Source organism: Betta splendens, chromosome 21, assembly GCF_900634795.4.
Source record: "Betta splendens chromosome 21, fBetSpl5.4, whole genome shotgun sequence".
In the NCBI taxonomy this organism is placed as follows: domain Eukaryota; kingdom Metazoa; phylum Chordata; class Actinopteri; order Anabantiformes; family Osphronemidae; genus Betta; species Betta splendens.
In genome coordinates, this window is record NC_040899.1 from 11247421 (window position 1) to 11263569 (window position 16149).

Consider the following 16149-nt stretch of genomic DNA (forward strand, 5'->3'; position numbering starts at 1 on the left):
AAGTTTGTTTCTCTTCCAAGAGGTAGGAGATTAATACATTATATTCTTAGATAAGGTGACAGTGATGACAGACTTTTTCTATCAGATTAAGTTCTATAGAAAACGTCGCATTGACTTGCGGTGTTCTTATTATTGGTTACCAGAGGGCTGGTATTACTCTTATCTCGTCTTCACACCTCCTCCTTGTACAGACGCATCTCTCTGCGAGGCTCCGTCTATGGCCAGCATGCGCGCCGCCGTGTGCGCGCCGCCGCCGCCCGCTCAGTCGACACAGTAAACGGGTGTCGGCGCGAGCGTCGACTCCGCCGTGAATGGACCTCAATGGGAATGTAATATTCTCCCGTCGCTGCCCGGTTTTGCCCGTGTCATATCATCTGTGCAAACGGAGGCCGGGGTAAGTTCGTTTCCTGCAGGTTGTGCGTTGTGTGTTAGGAGATTTGTGCGGGCTGGCAACGTTTCTGAGAGCAAGCACCGAAACTGATAAGTACTTTCTAGACGGGCGGACGGGCGCTTGATGTCGGTGTGCGCACGTGAGATTTAATTGATAATATCATCATATAATTGTCGGGGTCCGGGCTTGTGAATAACAACGGTGTCTGTGCGCGTCCCTGGAGCTAAACAGACAGCTTTGCTTCCACCTTTGTGCTGAGCAGAACTATGTCCATGCACATAATCAGATAAAGTCAGGATTGAATAATCCTAAATAACATAATGCATCTACAGTTATCCTAATCTTTACAAATTCTTAAATTTATCATAATTTATCTATAGAGTTGGAGCAGTTGTTTCATTCCCTCCCAAAATCTAAGGTAACGACTATTGTGCATTTTAATGATTGGGTGTTTTTAATAATGCATGACAGAAAACAGACAGGCAAACAAAGCATATGTGCTGCTGTTGGAGAGTGATTTGTACTGAATGACCAGAGTCTGGATCTGAGCCATGCTCCTGCACCGATGAGGAGATCCCACTTCTTCTGTGGGGTCAATCTGAAAGTCGAGGCTCTCTGAGGCTGTCGATGCTGCACACGGGCTCCTGGATGGTCGGGGTCTCCACATACTGTCTGAACTTCACCTTGGGAGCAGGTTTCATTGTTCTACCAGGCAGCATCCGGTGGTCTCCAGGGATCTGCCGGAATTCCGCCGGGAGCGTGTGCTCTATTGGCCCGTCCCACGGAAGAGCCAAGAGGCATCGCTGTTTCACGCGTGACAGAGAAGGACGGAGGTGAGGCGAGGAAGAGGAGCAGGGAGCTTTACGTGCGTTTGCGTGGTAGCGTCTGTGCAGGATCGCCGCCGGTGTTTATAAGGAGCCGATGAGCGACAGTGGGGGAATCACGTAGGTGAGAGACTTGCAAGCTTTTTTTATTTATTTATTTATTTTTCACGTGCTTCCCTGTGATTGTGCCTGTGCATACATTTGATGATGTGCAGCTAGGCAACGACTGTGGAAAAGCACAGATCAAGTGCAACACCAAAGCTCTTTGAGTGTTGTAATAATAACAAAACCCACATTAATGTAATACACAGGACATTTTTTATGGACGATAAGTCAGCGCTGCTCTGTTTTCTGACTTACATGCATGCCGTTTCTAAGACACGGCCTTACTGCAAAGTCATAAAACCCAAAGTCAGGCTTTTAATTTATGTACAACAAGGCCAACACCTTCTTCACAGTGCAGGACGGGAATGAGGATCCTTTCGTTTAATGACATGAAATAGTGAAGGAGGTGTTCACTCTGAGCCGTGTTTTGGCCGAGGAGACACATTTCGCTTGTGCTACTTAATTACAGAGGGGAAGTTATCTTGGAGGGAAAAATGGACACCGGTGATGAGTGGCAGAGTCAAGCCAAGGACATATTGTGGCTGGTGATGATATGAGGCCACGGAGCTGCAAGCATTTAGCTCAGCCTTACGTTTCCTGCCAAGTGAGCCTTCTAGATAGGGACGCACAAACAGCCTGATTTAAAAAGGTTTATTTCTCTGTGCAGTTTGATACGACTGTGTTTTGCACACTGAGTTGAACTCTTAGGCAGCATTTTATATACAACGTGAGTTTGCTGGATGCTGATGATAAAGCCAATACCTCTAATCCATTTATACAAAGCAATGATGGTTGTTTGTGTGATTCTATTTCCACTTAGATTCAGGTTTCCTCTTCTTTTCTTGCCACATTTATAGTCTTTAAGGAGTCTTTATACAGACCATGCAATTAAACAAAAACACAAGGAGAATAGAATATTTAGAGCAGTAAACAGAACACACCATTACAACTCCATAGAAATCTGCATTTGACATCAGTATTTGCAAATAGTTGTGCTCGTTTTAAAACTCTGAATAACACAAGGTGATTTTTGTGGATTTCTAAAATTCATCAAATACATTTGACAGAGATAAACGCTGTAGGTCTCTACTGAATCACCTGCTAAATGGATGTTGTGGCATTGTACCATGAATGTTTCACAAAGTTTGGCTGGTGATTTAATAAACTGGAAAGCAAAATACTGTACATGAACCAGTCATGTACAGACGTCTGTCTCCCTATTGTGCAGTAGTGTCTGGCAGCTACATGGACGATGGATGGATGGATGGATGGATGGATGGATGGATGGATGGATGGATGGATGGATGGATGGATGATGTATGTATGGATGGATGGATGGATGGATGGATGGATGGATGGATGGATGGATGGATGGATGGATGGATGGATGTATGGATGGATGGATGGATGGATGGATGGATGGATGGATGGACTGAAGGACGGACGGACGGTTGGATGGTTGGACGGGTGTATGGACAGATGGATGAATGGATGGACGATAGTTGGACAGATGGACGGATGGATGGATGATGGATGGATGGATGATGGATGAATGGATGGATGGACGAGGGATGAATGGATGGATGGCTCTTGTAGTTTTAACATGACCTTAAACCTATGCTGGTCCATGATCACTTTCTATCTTGAATCAGATCAAAGCCTGGACGCGTCCTGCTTTTATTCATGTCACAAACGAAGCCCCTCGTCTCTGTTTGTATGTGTCTGTTAGCGCTGCCTATTACCAAAAAATGCAAAAAACGCCTCACTCCCATGTCAGAAAGCCCACAGCCTTCAGGAATCAACCTTTAATTAATTGTCAACAATCCATGACAGATGAGAATTTGAATTCAAATCCAATTTTTTATGCCAGCGTTGCCAAAAGTATGCAAATGTGAGACAGCGCTCGCTGGTTTTCCATTCATCTGTGGAGGCAGCTGAGGCGACTTCAAAATAAAGAACACCAGTGTCAGGACGTACAGTACGTGTTTGTGTTGCTTTGTTATTTCCTGCCATATAACAACAGGATAAAAATCAAGCAGAGGAAACATGTATTTGATTGCTGTCGCTGATTAAAAAGGAATTTGTTTTAGAGCTGTTGGTGAAGATTCACCGTCCAGGCGAGACAGTTTGGACGCGGAGTCCTTTTTGTTCTGTGCAAACTTTTCGGTAACATTTTATATTTTATATAGACAAACAGGTGAACTAGTAGCTAACCTGTAGAGGATGAATCAGAGCGTAAGAGATCACCCATCAGCTGGACACATCTAATAGAGTACTCCATGTCTCCCTTTGGCCTCTTATAGAAAATTGACTCTTAATGGAACCAGAGTAAAAGCCTAAAGCCCCAAAGAATGACTGCAATGTCTGTTACATTCTACAATAGGATGAAATGTATGGTGTTTAGCTTCTCCAGTCTGTAGCTAGGCTAACAATGCTAAGATGAGGAGAAAACATGATTATCTAGTGTATTGTTGGAAATATAACAGAAAACAACACGTGTTTGTGTCAAGGATTCTAGTACAAAGACTACGTAGGCGCTGTATAGATCAAAAGCGTACACCAGCCAGTCATAGACTTCAGAATGAGAAATCAAAAAACAACAGACATTCGTGGGAATAGGACATTGCCACTGTTTGTAATCTGCATATAAACAGTGTGTTTGTTCTGTGAAATAGGCCACTGAATCCTGATAGCCTCGCAGGCTTCACAGCAATCTTGTTTGTCATTTGTTCCCGAGTGAATCAGCTTTACTTCGCTTATTTTCCTCCATGGTTTCCCTTAGTCATGCACAATCACCCAGCATTGACTCTTCAACCCCCTTTGGCACCTTCTAGTCTATCTTCAAGGTTAAAAGGTTCATAATATGAGCTTCATGTATAATACGTACAAACGTCATGCAGTGTTTCGCATCACAGTATCTTAATTATCCACTTTTCCATTATTCTTTAATTAGTGTTATAAACATTTTGAATGTTTTTCTTTCTGGGTGTGAGGTTTTCATGTGGAACCGCAATCTTCCTTCTCCTCTTATTGAGACAGTAGCTAAAGCCTTGTTTGGCTCGGCAGACGACGTCCAACAGCTGTTCAATTAAACTTAAAACGAAATTAAATCAAATTTAAAAATCACTTAGAAAAGGGGGAAAACTGAACTTGCAAATCAGCTAATGGTCAGTGGAGCCTCGCGCGAAAATATGAATAACGTTAAGCGTCATTTTATCCTCAGATTTCAAACTCAGATTGTTTTTCCTTCCCTGCATCTGATGGCGCTTTCCATTTAGCCTGACACACATCATATCCAGTGTTATGCTGCATGATTAACAACGTACCCAAACAGTTTCCAGTTCTACATCCTGTAATTACTATTCCTTCTGTTCTGATATGTCTATTAATAATAGATCAACACAAGAACCAAATAACCGGCACAAGGTGGATTGTGGTTATTGAACAACCTAGTTCAGGGTTGCATTTCCATGAAAGCGGCCTGAGAGTCTAACATGAGCTGGCATTAAACAAATCAGGTGGAATGAACCTCATGATGGACCCAGCATCCACACAAAGGGCTCGTCCGTTATAGCAAACCACACTAAGGTGAAGGATAAAGGCTGGAAATCCAGCTTGTGGCTTTGATTATTACATCCACACAAAAATACCTGCACTCGTATACCTCTCATTTCTCATTCTACATGCGGCATGGATCATTTTTAGTCATGTTGAATCCAGTGCTTCTTTGCCACAAACACAAAACCCTGAGAGCTTATTTGTGGACGTGTGGATGAAGTCGGAGATTAAATCCAATGTGCTGGGTTATTGCCGGGTAAATAGGGGATTCAGACAGGACTCGAGGGTGTTGCGGCGGGTCCGGCCCAGATCCTGTAAGTCATACAGAACTTTAGTGCTCACTGGAAGACCAGCACTCACAGCCTGTTTATACTCCAGTTCAGGTAATTCCAATATAGTTTGCACGGTCAGCTGGGGGCACACGTCTGCTTTTAGTACCATGTTTACTTGAAGTATAAAAGGTAAACTTGTCCTGACATTGTAGATGTGATTGTGTATGTGGCAGCTTTGTAGACGCAGGCAGCATAACGCGTGTGAGGGAACATAATGCAGACAATGTGAGTTTGATGAAGCAGCTCCGCGTCTAATTGCTTTACTGCAGGATGGGTTTCTATGCGTCTTTACGGATGTTTACAAGCTAAAAGATACAGAAACAAAAGGATATTGACTCAGCTGTGTGTGTGGAGCGATCGCTCTAAGTTTGTTTCCTACGGAATCTGTGGTGAAAATCTGTCCCACTGATCCAACCTGATGTATGTGATATCATCAAGAAGCTGCTGTTTATTGATCCGTTGTGTATCGATACCAGAGTTTGTCCCTGTCGTCACTTGGGAATCTGTCAGCAACGCGTACACGTCATAAACACTGAATGAGCTGTAGCTGGAAAGTCTATAAATACAAATACTCACAAGCTTTGCACCTTAACTTCTAATTACTTTACTGCTACAAATTAGTTGCCTTCACTTTGCATCAATGCGCTGTCTACGTCAGCAGAAAACAAATGTTTAAATCAAACCTTGACTATAATTAAAACAATGAATTAAAACGAAGTCATTTTTAATTGGATGGTTCCATTATCGGTGCTTATTTCCATGGAAAACACAAAAACTGTAGACGATATTTATTCAGAATATTTATTGCACTTTTAAGAGTGGGCAGAACGTCACTACACTACATGGTGTTGACCTTTCAGCCAAGCTGAGAGAGACCAGTGGTGACTGTGAGGTGAACAACCACTTAGAAGTTCAGTATTCCCAGATGCAACGACGGGAGATGATGTGTTTCGTTTGTCTCAAGACGATAGATTACATCCAGTAAATGACTCCATACATAGGATGCAAAATGATTACACACCAATGGACCAGGAGTTTGTTTCCGAGCTAAATGTGTGTTGGATGAGTTTGGAGAGTAACAGATTTTACCACCTCACAGCGTCATTCAGTTCCTAATCTGTGTTTTGTTCAGCTCCTGCAGCTCCACTAAAGACATTATTAAGCATATTCTGGCTCCGGCGCTGCCTGCTGCTGCTGCACTCAAAGCGTTTTCACTCACCTTGCAGGTTCTAATCATCCATCAGCTTCAAACGGTGGACAACGTGCTGCTCGAGTCAGCAGCGGATCAAAATTCATTCCGTCATTTACTGTTTCTGAGTGCTTAATGATTTTTGTCTGTCAACAAGTTGATGCTATGAACCGGTGAATTATCTGCATTGAGTGTCATCACATGAGTTTTATTGTTGATAAAGGAAGGTTGGTGATATTTCAAGGACATCTGAATGTGCAATGTTAAACAGCAATCTTTATATTCACATGAGGTCTACAGTAGGTGATCCCTCTTCTTGTGCTGTTTGCATTATGTCTCTATCAGATGGAACGAGGTTGCAGCAAGGGGACATCAGGGCGTGTCATTAAATCACTCTTTCCTCTTAAACAGGACTTTTTAAGTATGGACCTCACATCAATTTGGCAATTTGCTTGAGCGCCTCCACCCCAGGCCATTTACACAAAGGTGCATTTATTACGTGGTGACTCTTGTGGAAAACCGTGAACATTAAAGGACATTAGCTCACGCTGGTTTGAGGAACTATGCATGAGGTGCACTTAAATTAAATTTGGGGCAGATCATGCATGCGTTTGAGCTAATTGTGTGGGTGAGGATTGTCTCCTTGTACAGAATTGAAGATATTTTGTTATTGTTGTAAAATAATAATAATCTTCAATCAGAATGTGTGCATTTTGAGACATGACTGTGAGTTACCAGTAACTGTTTCATGCATTTAAAGCAGCAGCTCACCGCTTGAGGAACCGATTAAAGGCTGAATGTGTCTTTTAGGACTATATCCACCTTCAGAGATTAATGAATATCAAATCTCTGAAGGTGGATATGAAGATGGGGAGTGGAGTCGGGGGAAGTAAAATTTACTGAAGAGAGCAGAGATTAATAATTCAGAAAGATAAGTTACTGTGAACCGATGAGTGTTATTGGAGACAGATTCCAGAATAAAGTTCTCCGACAGGAAGTAAATTTGCAAAGCGTGACAGCATCAATGAGGATGTGATAGTAAAATCAAATCAGTGTGTAATGTGCAGGGATCAGTGTAAAACTCGTTGAACAACTCGGGGAATATTTTTTTATTTCAAATACTGCGACAACTACATTTTAAATGGACTTTAATTGCTTTTGGATTACATCCTACAGTCATATTTATTCAGCAGAAACAGCATTGACTCTTGGTTTAAGAAGACGCAGAAATGAACGTCGCTGGACGGACGGCGTGACCTGGCTGTTTCTCTTGGTCCTGTGATAATTACCTCGGCCGCTTCATAAGCTGCTTACACAGATGACATTGGGTTTTCTCTTTTTGGGACGGGCCAGTCTTCTAATAACTGCAACATTCGTTTCGGGTAATTACGTCAAACCACACACACACACACACACACACACACACACACACACACACACACACACACACACACACACACACACACACACACACACACACTGCAGTATGTTAAATATAATGCTTATTTACAGTATGGCAGGGGTCACAGGAATGCTGGAGCATTTTCAGCACCTTGGACAGGTCGCCAGTCCATCAAAGCGGAGTACTGCATACACTTATATATTAATAAATCCTGCGTTTGATAAACTGCAAATCATATACATATACTATTTATCGATTTTCAATGTTTAACTAGCACTAACCCCTGGACAATAACACTGAAAACACATGTACACAAGATTATTACAAGGCTATGGACAAAAGATTTGATTTGGGGTTTGGGGGTAAAAACACTCAAACTGAAGTGACTTCCTGTGTAAATGTTATCCTGGTGAGATTGACCTGACAAATGTTGCTCCAGAGTCGGCCCATAGGCTTCCCTGACTGCCATCGGGAGTATAAATGTGCAACGCCCCGACGGTCTCCCTCCACGATCCGGCGCTTTGGGTGAGGACACAGCGAGGGCATGGTGGGACTGAGTGGAGGTGTCAGCTCGTTCAGTGATTTAGAGAGGAAAAGCAATTTTTCTCGCAACTGTGTGTACACAGCCTCCCCACAATGTCACCCTCTCCGGGGCGGCTCGCTGCTGCTGTGCAGTAGTTCTCCCCAAAGCCTCGGGAAACATTCACAATGTTCAAACCCCCGTAGGAGCTTTAATCAAGGCGAAACCGCGCGTCCACATGTTCGGGATGATGTGATGCAGCGTTTTTTTTTTTTAGACAGAAAATCAATCATTCTCCATTTGAATGTTCTGAAGGGAGACGCCTCCGTGCAGCTGATGACAGACGCTGGTGGGGAAGCGCTCGTTCATTTCAAACGCAGCCGAGTGTTTCGGCCGTTTATTGCTGTAGTCACATTAAACCTGTATTGTTCACGCGGATCCAAATGCGTGTTCCGGGTGGAGAATCGCTCTAATTTGCCGCCCGCTTGACAAAGACCTGAACAGATGCTTTTCCCCGTAATACAGGAGAATGTGTTATGAGGAGTTTTCCACATTAGGTAATGTAGTTACTGTGTTCTCAGGTGAAATCAGAAGCTGTGGTGTAAAGTTGTAACTATTCATCACTACTTCTGTGTAGATGCTTTAGATCCACGTGCAGCAATGACTCTCTAATGACTCTTTAGCAGGAGTTTAAGCTTTTTTATTTCATAATCTCTAACAAGAAAGAGCTGGATTTGTACCAAGTACTTGGACAATGTGATTTACTTCGTGATTCTCAGTTGAACTTACAGTAATTTACTGAGAAGGAAGTTTCTGTACAGTCAAACCTAAGTCTCTACTAATGAGGTGGTCTGGGCCCGTCTCTAAATTTGTGAACCACATTGTACAATACCTCTTTTAAATACTGTTCAGTGGTCAGGGAAAGCAGCTTCACACAAAATTAACATCGGCCTTTTTTTCTATATAAGCCTGGTGTGGTGGCACTTGAACCCGTTCCCTCGCATCCAGCCATCAGGGCTCATCTCACCGCCTAATGCTCGTATCTGCAGGACGCAGGTAGACGGTTGCCGTCGGTGACACGGTGCCGTTCGGCTGTGCCTGAGATCCCACTCAGGCTTCAGACGAGGACACGGGTCAGCGACTGGGAACAGAACCCGGGCTGCTGCAAAGCGGACAGTGTTCTAACTCACTCAGACAAATTGGACTGATGCAGATCAGTTTATTGTAGCGTCTTAGAAAGTTAGATGTTAGAAGTCTTTACTACATTTGACTTTTATTACTTAAAAAAAAAACAACAACACATATTAAGACACTCTTGTCACGTTTGGAATGTCCTTGGCAGCATTTCCTTTTTCGGTCCAACTTTGTCATTTACCAAATAGATAAATAGACAGAAGGGCCCATAAATAAATGAGAGCTGCGGTGCCCTCGTACGATGCTACAGTTAATCATTCATTTTGTATCTTTGCAGAGATGTCGCTCACACAGTCGGGTTTGTTCACAGCTTCCCTTCTTTCAGGACAACATTTGGCAGAGCGGCGTCCTTCCTGGCCGCTCGGCCGCTCACAGATTGCGCTGCATGCGACTGACACAGATCACCTGTTCCGGGAGAGAACGGGCCACCGAGCGGCAGGATGCGCCGAGTGTAAACTGTAAAATCGCAGCCACGCTGGTGTCGGTGTGTGACTTTCCACCAGGCTTGCGTATGCGGGGCGTCTGAGTCGCGCGTGAGCTCCGGGCGGATTATCATAATCTCTAAATTGCTTCGTCAATAGCTGAGGAAACATTTGAATGTGTCTGCTGCGTCAGCCTCCTTATCTGCACAACCTGAATCTGCTGTTGCAGAAAGCACAAGCATCATCCTATGATAATATTGTAGTTTTTTATTACAGCCGCCTCACATCTCACGTTTGTTGCAACCACTGACAGTAATGGGAACGCTGGGTAAATATGCTAATAGTGCAGGGTGTGCTGCTACCTCCACGAACATGCTTGAAAGACATTTGAAAGATGAAAAGTGTTTACTGTAACGCTTAGTATGTAAGTAAATGATGCTGCTCCTCCATTAATTCATCCAAGGGCGCCCACTTTTGTTGAGAATTCTCCAGTGAGCGGCTCCGTGCTGCCTCGCTGGAGCTCATAGCCTTGAACAGTGCGTTGGAGAACGTTTCAAGACATCACTGATTCTTCGGTCGCCGCAGTGGCAGGCTGCCACTCTTAATGCATTCTCGCAAACGAGCCCATTTCCATACGTGCATGCACAGAGGCAAGGCTCCGCGCTGTTCCCCGCACGGAGGGTCGCAGCAGACGTTTGGGCGCAAACAACTGAGCTGAGGACACGCCAGCGCAGCGGCAATTATAATCTATCTGCGCAAAAGTAATCTGCATAGTTAATTTTCCTCCGGATCCATTGAAGAGCAAATGGGAAGGAGACGAGGATTCCATCAGAATGCAGACGGAGGCAGTTTTATTGAGTCTGGGGCCTGGATTCATGTTTAAAGAAACGCTCCAATCGTTAACTTCACAGGAGCGAAACAATTTGTCCTAAATAGGTGGGAACTGTTTCCACCGGTCTAGTCTAATGAACCTCCCCCAGCTTTTAAAGTCCTTGTTTAACTCTACATTAGGAAGTCATTTTCTCACACAAATCTATTTTAAAACCTCTCCGAAGAGGCCGAAAGTGCCGCGTTCAACACTTGGTCTGGTGCCGGGAAGGCTTGTTTCCAATATGAACCACATGCGCTGTCAGAATTGAGCTTTATGTGTAGAGCATCAGGACGGTTTGTGTGTGTCAGTGTGTTTAATGCAGCCACAAACAGTCAGAATGTGATCTCTTTTATGCAGCGAGCAGAGTTGACTCAGGTGACTCAGTCTGCAGTGGGGGTGCTGGTGCCGGTGCCCACTCCTTGAATGAGGTAGTAAAATAATACTCATCACATGCCTCTGCACTGCTCTCGAGTTTCACCTACATATTATATAACATGCTCAAGTTTGTAACGCTGATAATACCACAATTAGGACTCGATACTGCATTTCCATCACAGGGTTCCGTGTTGCCGGTAAGACTCGATTCTGAACCAAGATCCATTTTGAAAGTGTTTTTTTTAGCAGCCACTTTGTGAAGGGTTAAGTGAACTGAAATCTCTTATCTCTCCAGTTGTCATGTAGCCTCACCGCCCTTTTCACCCGTCCACCTACCAACACACACTTGGGAATTGAACATTCTCAGTAGAGTCCTGACAGCCGGAGTTTGGCTGCCTCTGCTCCATCACCACATTAAGTAAAACTACTGTACTTCTTGTGTTTCTATAGCAACAGTTCCCACTCACGTCTTCAGGACACTGAGCAATGCGGCGAGTGAAGGAGAGCTGCAATGACAGCCAGCTACCTGAGGATTTAATCCGGTGATATTAGTTGTTGCTTAATTGACCATAGGTCATTCATTACTCATAAAAGTCCAGCGTACAGTTATGTGTCTTTGTTTGGAATCAAGCACATTCACAGTGTTCGTGCCACTAAGTCCAAAATTATTCGATAATTCCAAAACTATCTGGGCTTTTACACAAAAGGTTAATCTCATCAAGTGTCACAAGCCGCTATAAAGCAATCAGATCGGCATGTTACAATAAAGGGCAATCGCATTAATAACGAGCTTAATCACTAAGGGCAAAAATGGCTTTGGTGAATAGTCAGTCGATCGATTTAAGAGAAGCTCCACGTCGGGTTGAAACAGGTTTAGTTCACATGAATCTAACGAATTCAAGCAGACATTGACAGCGCGCCCTGCGTCTGCAGTGACTCTACTGTTATGTAAGTGCGCTGTATGTGTCCTTGGCTGCATCTTGACTTTGTTCTTTCTAAGTGAGTTTTTATTTCTCATTTTATGACCCCCCCCCCCCCTTCCTCACTCACAGTTTCCCTCTCTCTCTCTTCCAGGTGTTGATGAGTGACAGAGGTGATGTGATGGCAGAGCTGGCAGGCAGGACAGATCAGAGCAGGCTGTCTGCTGCAGACTGAACCAACTTGATGTAACACATTAGAGCCTGGACAGGTAAAGGAGGGAGATTTTCACTGTGGGCAGGTTGAATGAGGGATGTTCAAAGCGTTGCTAATCATTATTCAAAGACCTTGAACCCAGCCTTGAAACTCCATTATATTTAAAAGCACAGTCTGAATAAAGCAAAACTTGCATTTCATTCACTTTGACATGTTTATGCATAAAGTGCAGAAAGCAAAATCATTGCCTGTGATTCTTTAAAAGATGAGTGGGAATAAAAACATACAGGCGTAACAATGGAACTTAAATGTTGACTGAATCCACATCAGGTTATGGACTGATACATATAAACAGAAGTAGCCTGAAGAAGTAATTTCCTTCCTCTCTGTTCATTTCTTCTCCACTTGCAGAATGGATTTCCCAAATTGCACTGAAGGGGTGTTTGATGCAAGCAACGGCAGTTATGACTCACTGGAGACCAGTAAACTCCCTCCCAGCAAAATCCTCCTCTCGCTGACCCTGTCTGTAGTGGCTATCCTCACCACGTTCTTCAACTGCCTGGTGATCACGGCCATCGCCGTCACCCGCAAGTTGCACCACCCGGCCAACTACCTCATCTGCTCGTTAGCGGTGACCGACCTGCTGGTGGCGGTGCTGGTCATGCCCTTCAGCATCATCTACATCCAGCAAGAGAGCTGGGCCATGGGTCAGGTGGTGTGCACCATCTGGTTGAGCGTGGACATCACCTGCTGCACGTGCTCCATCCTGCACCTGGCGGCGATCGCCATCGACCGCTACAGGGCCATCACCGATGCGGTGGAGTACTCGCGCAAGCGCACGGGCGCCCGGGCCGGCGCGATGGTCGCGGTGGTGTGGCTCCTGTCCATCCTCATCTCGCTTCCCCCTCTGCTGTGGCGGCATTACAGCGAGGATTCTGAGCAGCAAGACCAGTGCATCATCGTGCACCATCACATGGCCTTCACCCTGTACTCCACCCTCGGGGCGTTTTACATCCCCCTGCTGCTCATCCTCATCCTCTACTATAAAATCTACCGCGCCGCTCAGACCCTCTACATGCGCAGGGAGGCCAGCCGCGCCAGCCGGCACTCGTGCATGACCAACGGCAGCATGATCCCGTCGTCGTACCCGGCTGGAGATGGCGACCTGGATGGGGGGCCTCGGAGTCCGGAGCCCATAAGCCCGGCGGAGAAGTCTATCTCGGAGCCCTCGACCGAAGAGCCGCCGCGTGAGCGGATGCGCGTGTCCAAGAAGGCCTTCCAATGCAAATCGCTGCGGCACGAGTCCCGCAGCGAGTCGCGCCGGAGCCACTTCTACCAGGGGCCGCGCATCTCGGGCTCGCGGGAGCGCAGAGCGGCCTCCACCCTGGGCTTGATAATAGGGGCGTTTGTCATCTGTTGGCTGCCGTTTTTTGTAAAAGAGGTCATCGTCAACACCTGTAGCTCCTGCAGCACCTCAGTGGAGATGGCGGACTTCCTGACGTGGTTGGGCTACCTCAACTCGCTGATCAACCCCCTCATCTACACCATCTTTAACGAAGACTTCAAAAAAGCTTTCCAAAGACTTGTTAGGTGCAGTCATTACCTCTGATAAATACACTTATGTATGATCATACCCATACAACATCCAGCATACACGTATTGTACAACTGGGAGACGACGAACGAATAGCTGAGACTGACTGGATACTGCCTCAGCGTTCGTGGGAGAGAAAAATCTCAAAGGGGGAAAGGCTTGACACCCATTTCCACACACTCCATCGGGCACTTCAGCAGCCGGGGCGGCACCGGCTCAGGAATGAGCTTTCCAGCAAAGTTCCACATTGAAGTCCAAGCCTCGCTATGAATAGACCAGCCTGAACCCTCCTTGATGTTAATTGGCGCGTGTGAAGGGACTCTGACGTGTTGGTTTTTAGAAAATGGGCCATCGCTGACCTTTTTGAGGTCTGGGTTTTGAGCATTAGCGATCAGCCCCATTTAAGGGTCTTGAAATAGCTGGCCATTATGCCTGTTTCATCTAATGACCTCCCTTCCATCTAGTCCAGGCTGCTGGCTGAAATACAGAGCATGTGTAAAATACCACAGCATACCAATACGTGACTCTCTGTGGCCATTACGTTATGAACTGTGACTTTTACCTGATTGACTGTGCACAGCCATGCACAGCATTACGACAATTTCCAACTAAACTTGTTGATTGTTCCACCTCCTAGCTACAGTAACGACGCTTGTAATTTGCTTGACCACCTAAGGATGGGAAGTTACAACCTGTCATTCATCAACCGTAAACTTGGGAAGTCTAAAGAGGAAGAACAGCTACTACTGTATTGCAGTTAGTGTGAACAAGAAAGACCTTCTGGAGATGGGTCGAGATGCAGTATTACAGGTTCTGTGCCAGTTTAACAGATGCATTTGCACACGTTTTCCTGTTCCTTTGGTTCTCATTATTAATTCTTAACATTATTTATACTTTTATTTACTGCATATCACGCCCACACCATAGCCAGCATTAGGTTAATGAATGTAATGAATGTGAAATCCACCAGTTGAGAAATCCTCATTAGATTACTCCCACAGAAATACTTGGAATAGAAGTACTATTTATTTACTGCCTCCAAGGGGGCACATGCTATGTTGCTGGAAATACTGCAGATGAGTCAAGTGTGAGGGTGTACTGTATGCCAACGAGGTAACGCAAGGTATGTCATATATTTACACACATTTCTGACAGTATGACCGCTATTTGTATACGGTTTCTTTCTTTGTCCTACTCCTATGCCTCTGTGTTCAAAAATAAGCAGTCCACAGCTGAATCATGGTCCCCCCTCTTTCTGTCTGAGTGCAGGAAGATTACAGTAATATGTGTAGCTATGGAGAGAGTCTTGTAGGAGGAATATGAAGGATGAAAATTCGTGGATAATCTGTATGTGTTAATGAATGATGATGATTGCAGTCCCATATTTCAGTTTGTTGACCTTCTGCTTCTAAATGTGGACAGGTTTTGCCTATTCTGGTATGACACCACCCCCTTGTGGCCAATAGAAAATCTGCACATATTCACAACCCCATGAAATGGAAAATATTGTTTGTCTGACCTCAGATGTCTAACAAATAAAATTGATATAAAATAACATCTTTGGTTTCTTGTAGTGTATGATTATTTTTAGTCATCTAGCACTTTCATCAAAGCCAGAAAATTAGCCTTGAGTTGGAGAGTCTGTTCTGCAAAGGTCTGCATTATTCAAGGGGTTGAAACTACAGTCTCAACAGTTGTACAGTCACCGCTGGACTGCGGCATGTGCAGACAGGGTAAAGCTCTCATCTTAAGGTGAAAAGCCAAACTAATTAAGACTTATGTATGAGGTAGTCATCCCAAATTGTGTTCATTATAAAACATGATCACCACATACAGTACAAGCTCCACTGCCAGCAGTCAAAGGGCTTTAGTTCATGCATCACCTGCTACTGCTCACGCAAGTCCCTAATTAGTCTCAAATGTTTTCACAGAGGTTGAAATATAAAGGTTTTAGGTGATAATAGTAGGCTCTATGTCCGCGAAAGTATAGGCTTGTCGGGTATTTTCACAAAGCCACTACAGCTCAAGTGTTGTCTCGTCTGTCTCCTGTGTGCCACACACAAGGAATTGCTGCAGCTCTGCACTCTCAAGGGAACATCAGTGCAGGCATCAAACAGAGATGAGGTCAAGTCTACTCTTTTTCTCCATGATGTTGCCAGCAGAACTACCTCCTGATCAACGCAGGGAAAACCAAAGTGATGTCGGTGGATTTTTGCTAAAGCCAGTCTGCTGTCATCCC

General features: G+C 44.8%; 1 protein-coding gene across 2 annotated transcripts; it reads left to right on the plus strand.

Annotated features, from left to right (window-relative positions):
- The first annotated feature begins 204 nt into the window (after positions 1 to 204).
- Positions 205 to 15467, plus strand: htr1fa (5-hydroxytryptamine (serotonin) receptor 1Fa). 2 transcript variants are annotated; one of them, XM_029136907.3, is made up of 3 exons: positions 205 to 1339; positions 12258 to 12372; positions 12729 to 15467. In XM_029136907.3, exon 3 carries the CDS (start codon positions 12730 to 12732, stop codon positions 13924 to 13926), a length of 1197 nt encoding a protein of 398 aa, XP_028992740.1. In that variant the 5' UTR covers positions 205 to 1339; positions 12258 to 12372; position 12729; the 3' UTR covers positions 13927 to 15467. The 2 variants fall into 2 exon arrangements, with proteins under 2 accessions (XP_028992740.1, XP_028992739.1); XM_029136906.3 differs by having other exon boundaries at positions 205 to 394.
- Positions 15468 to 16149: the final 682 nt, after the last annotated feature.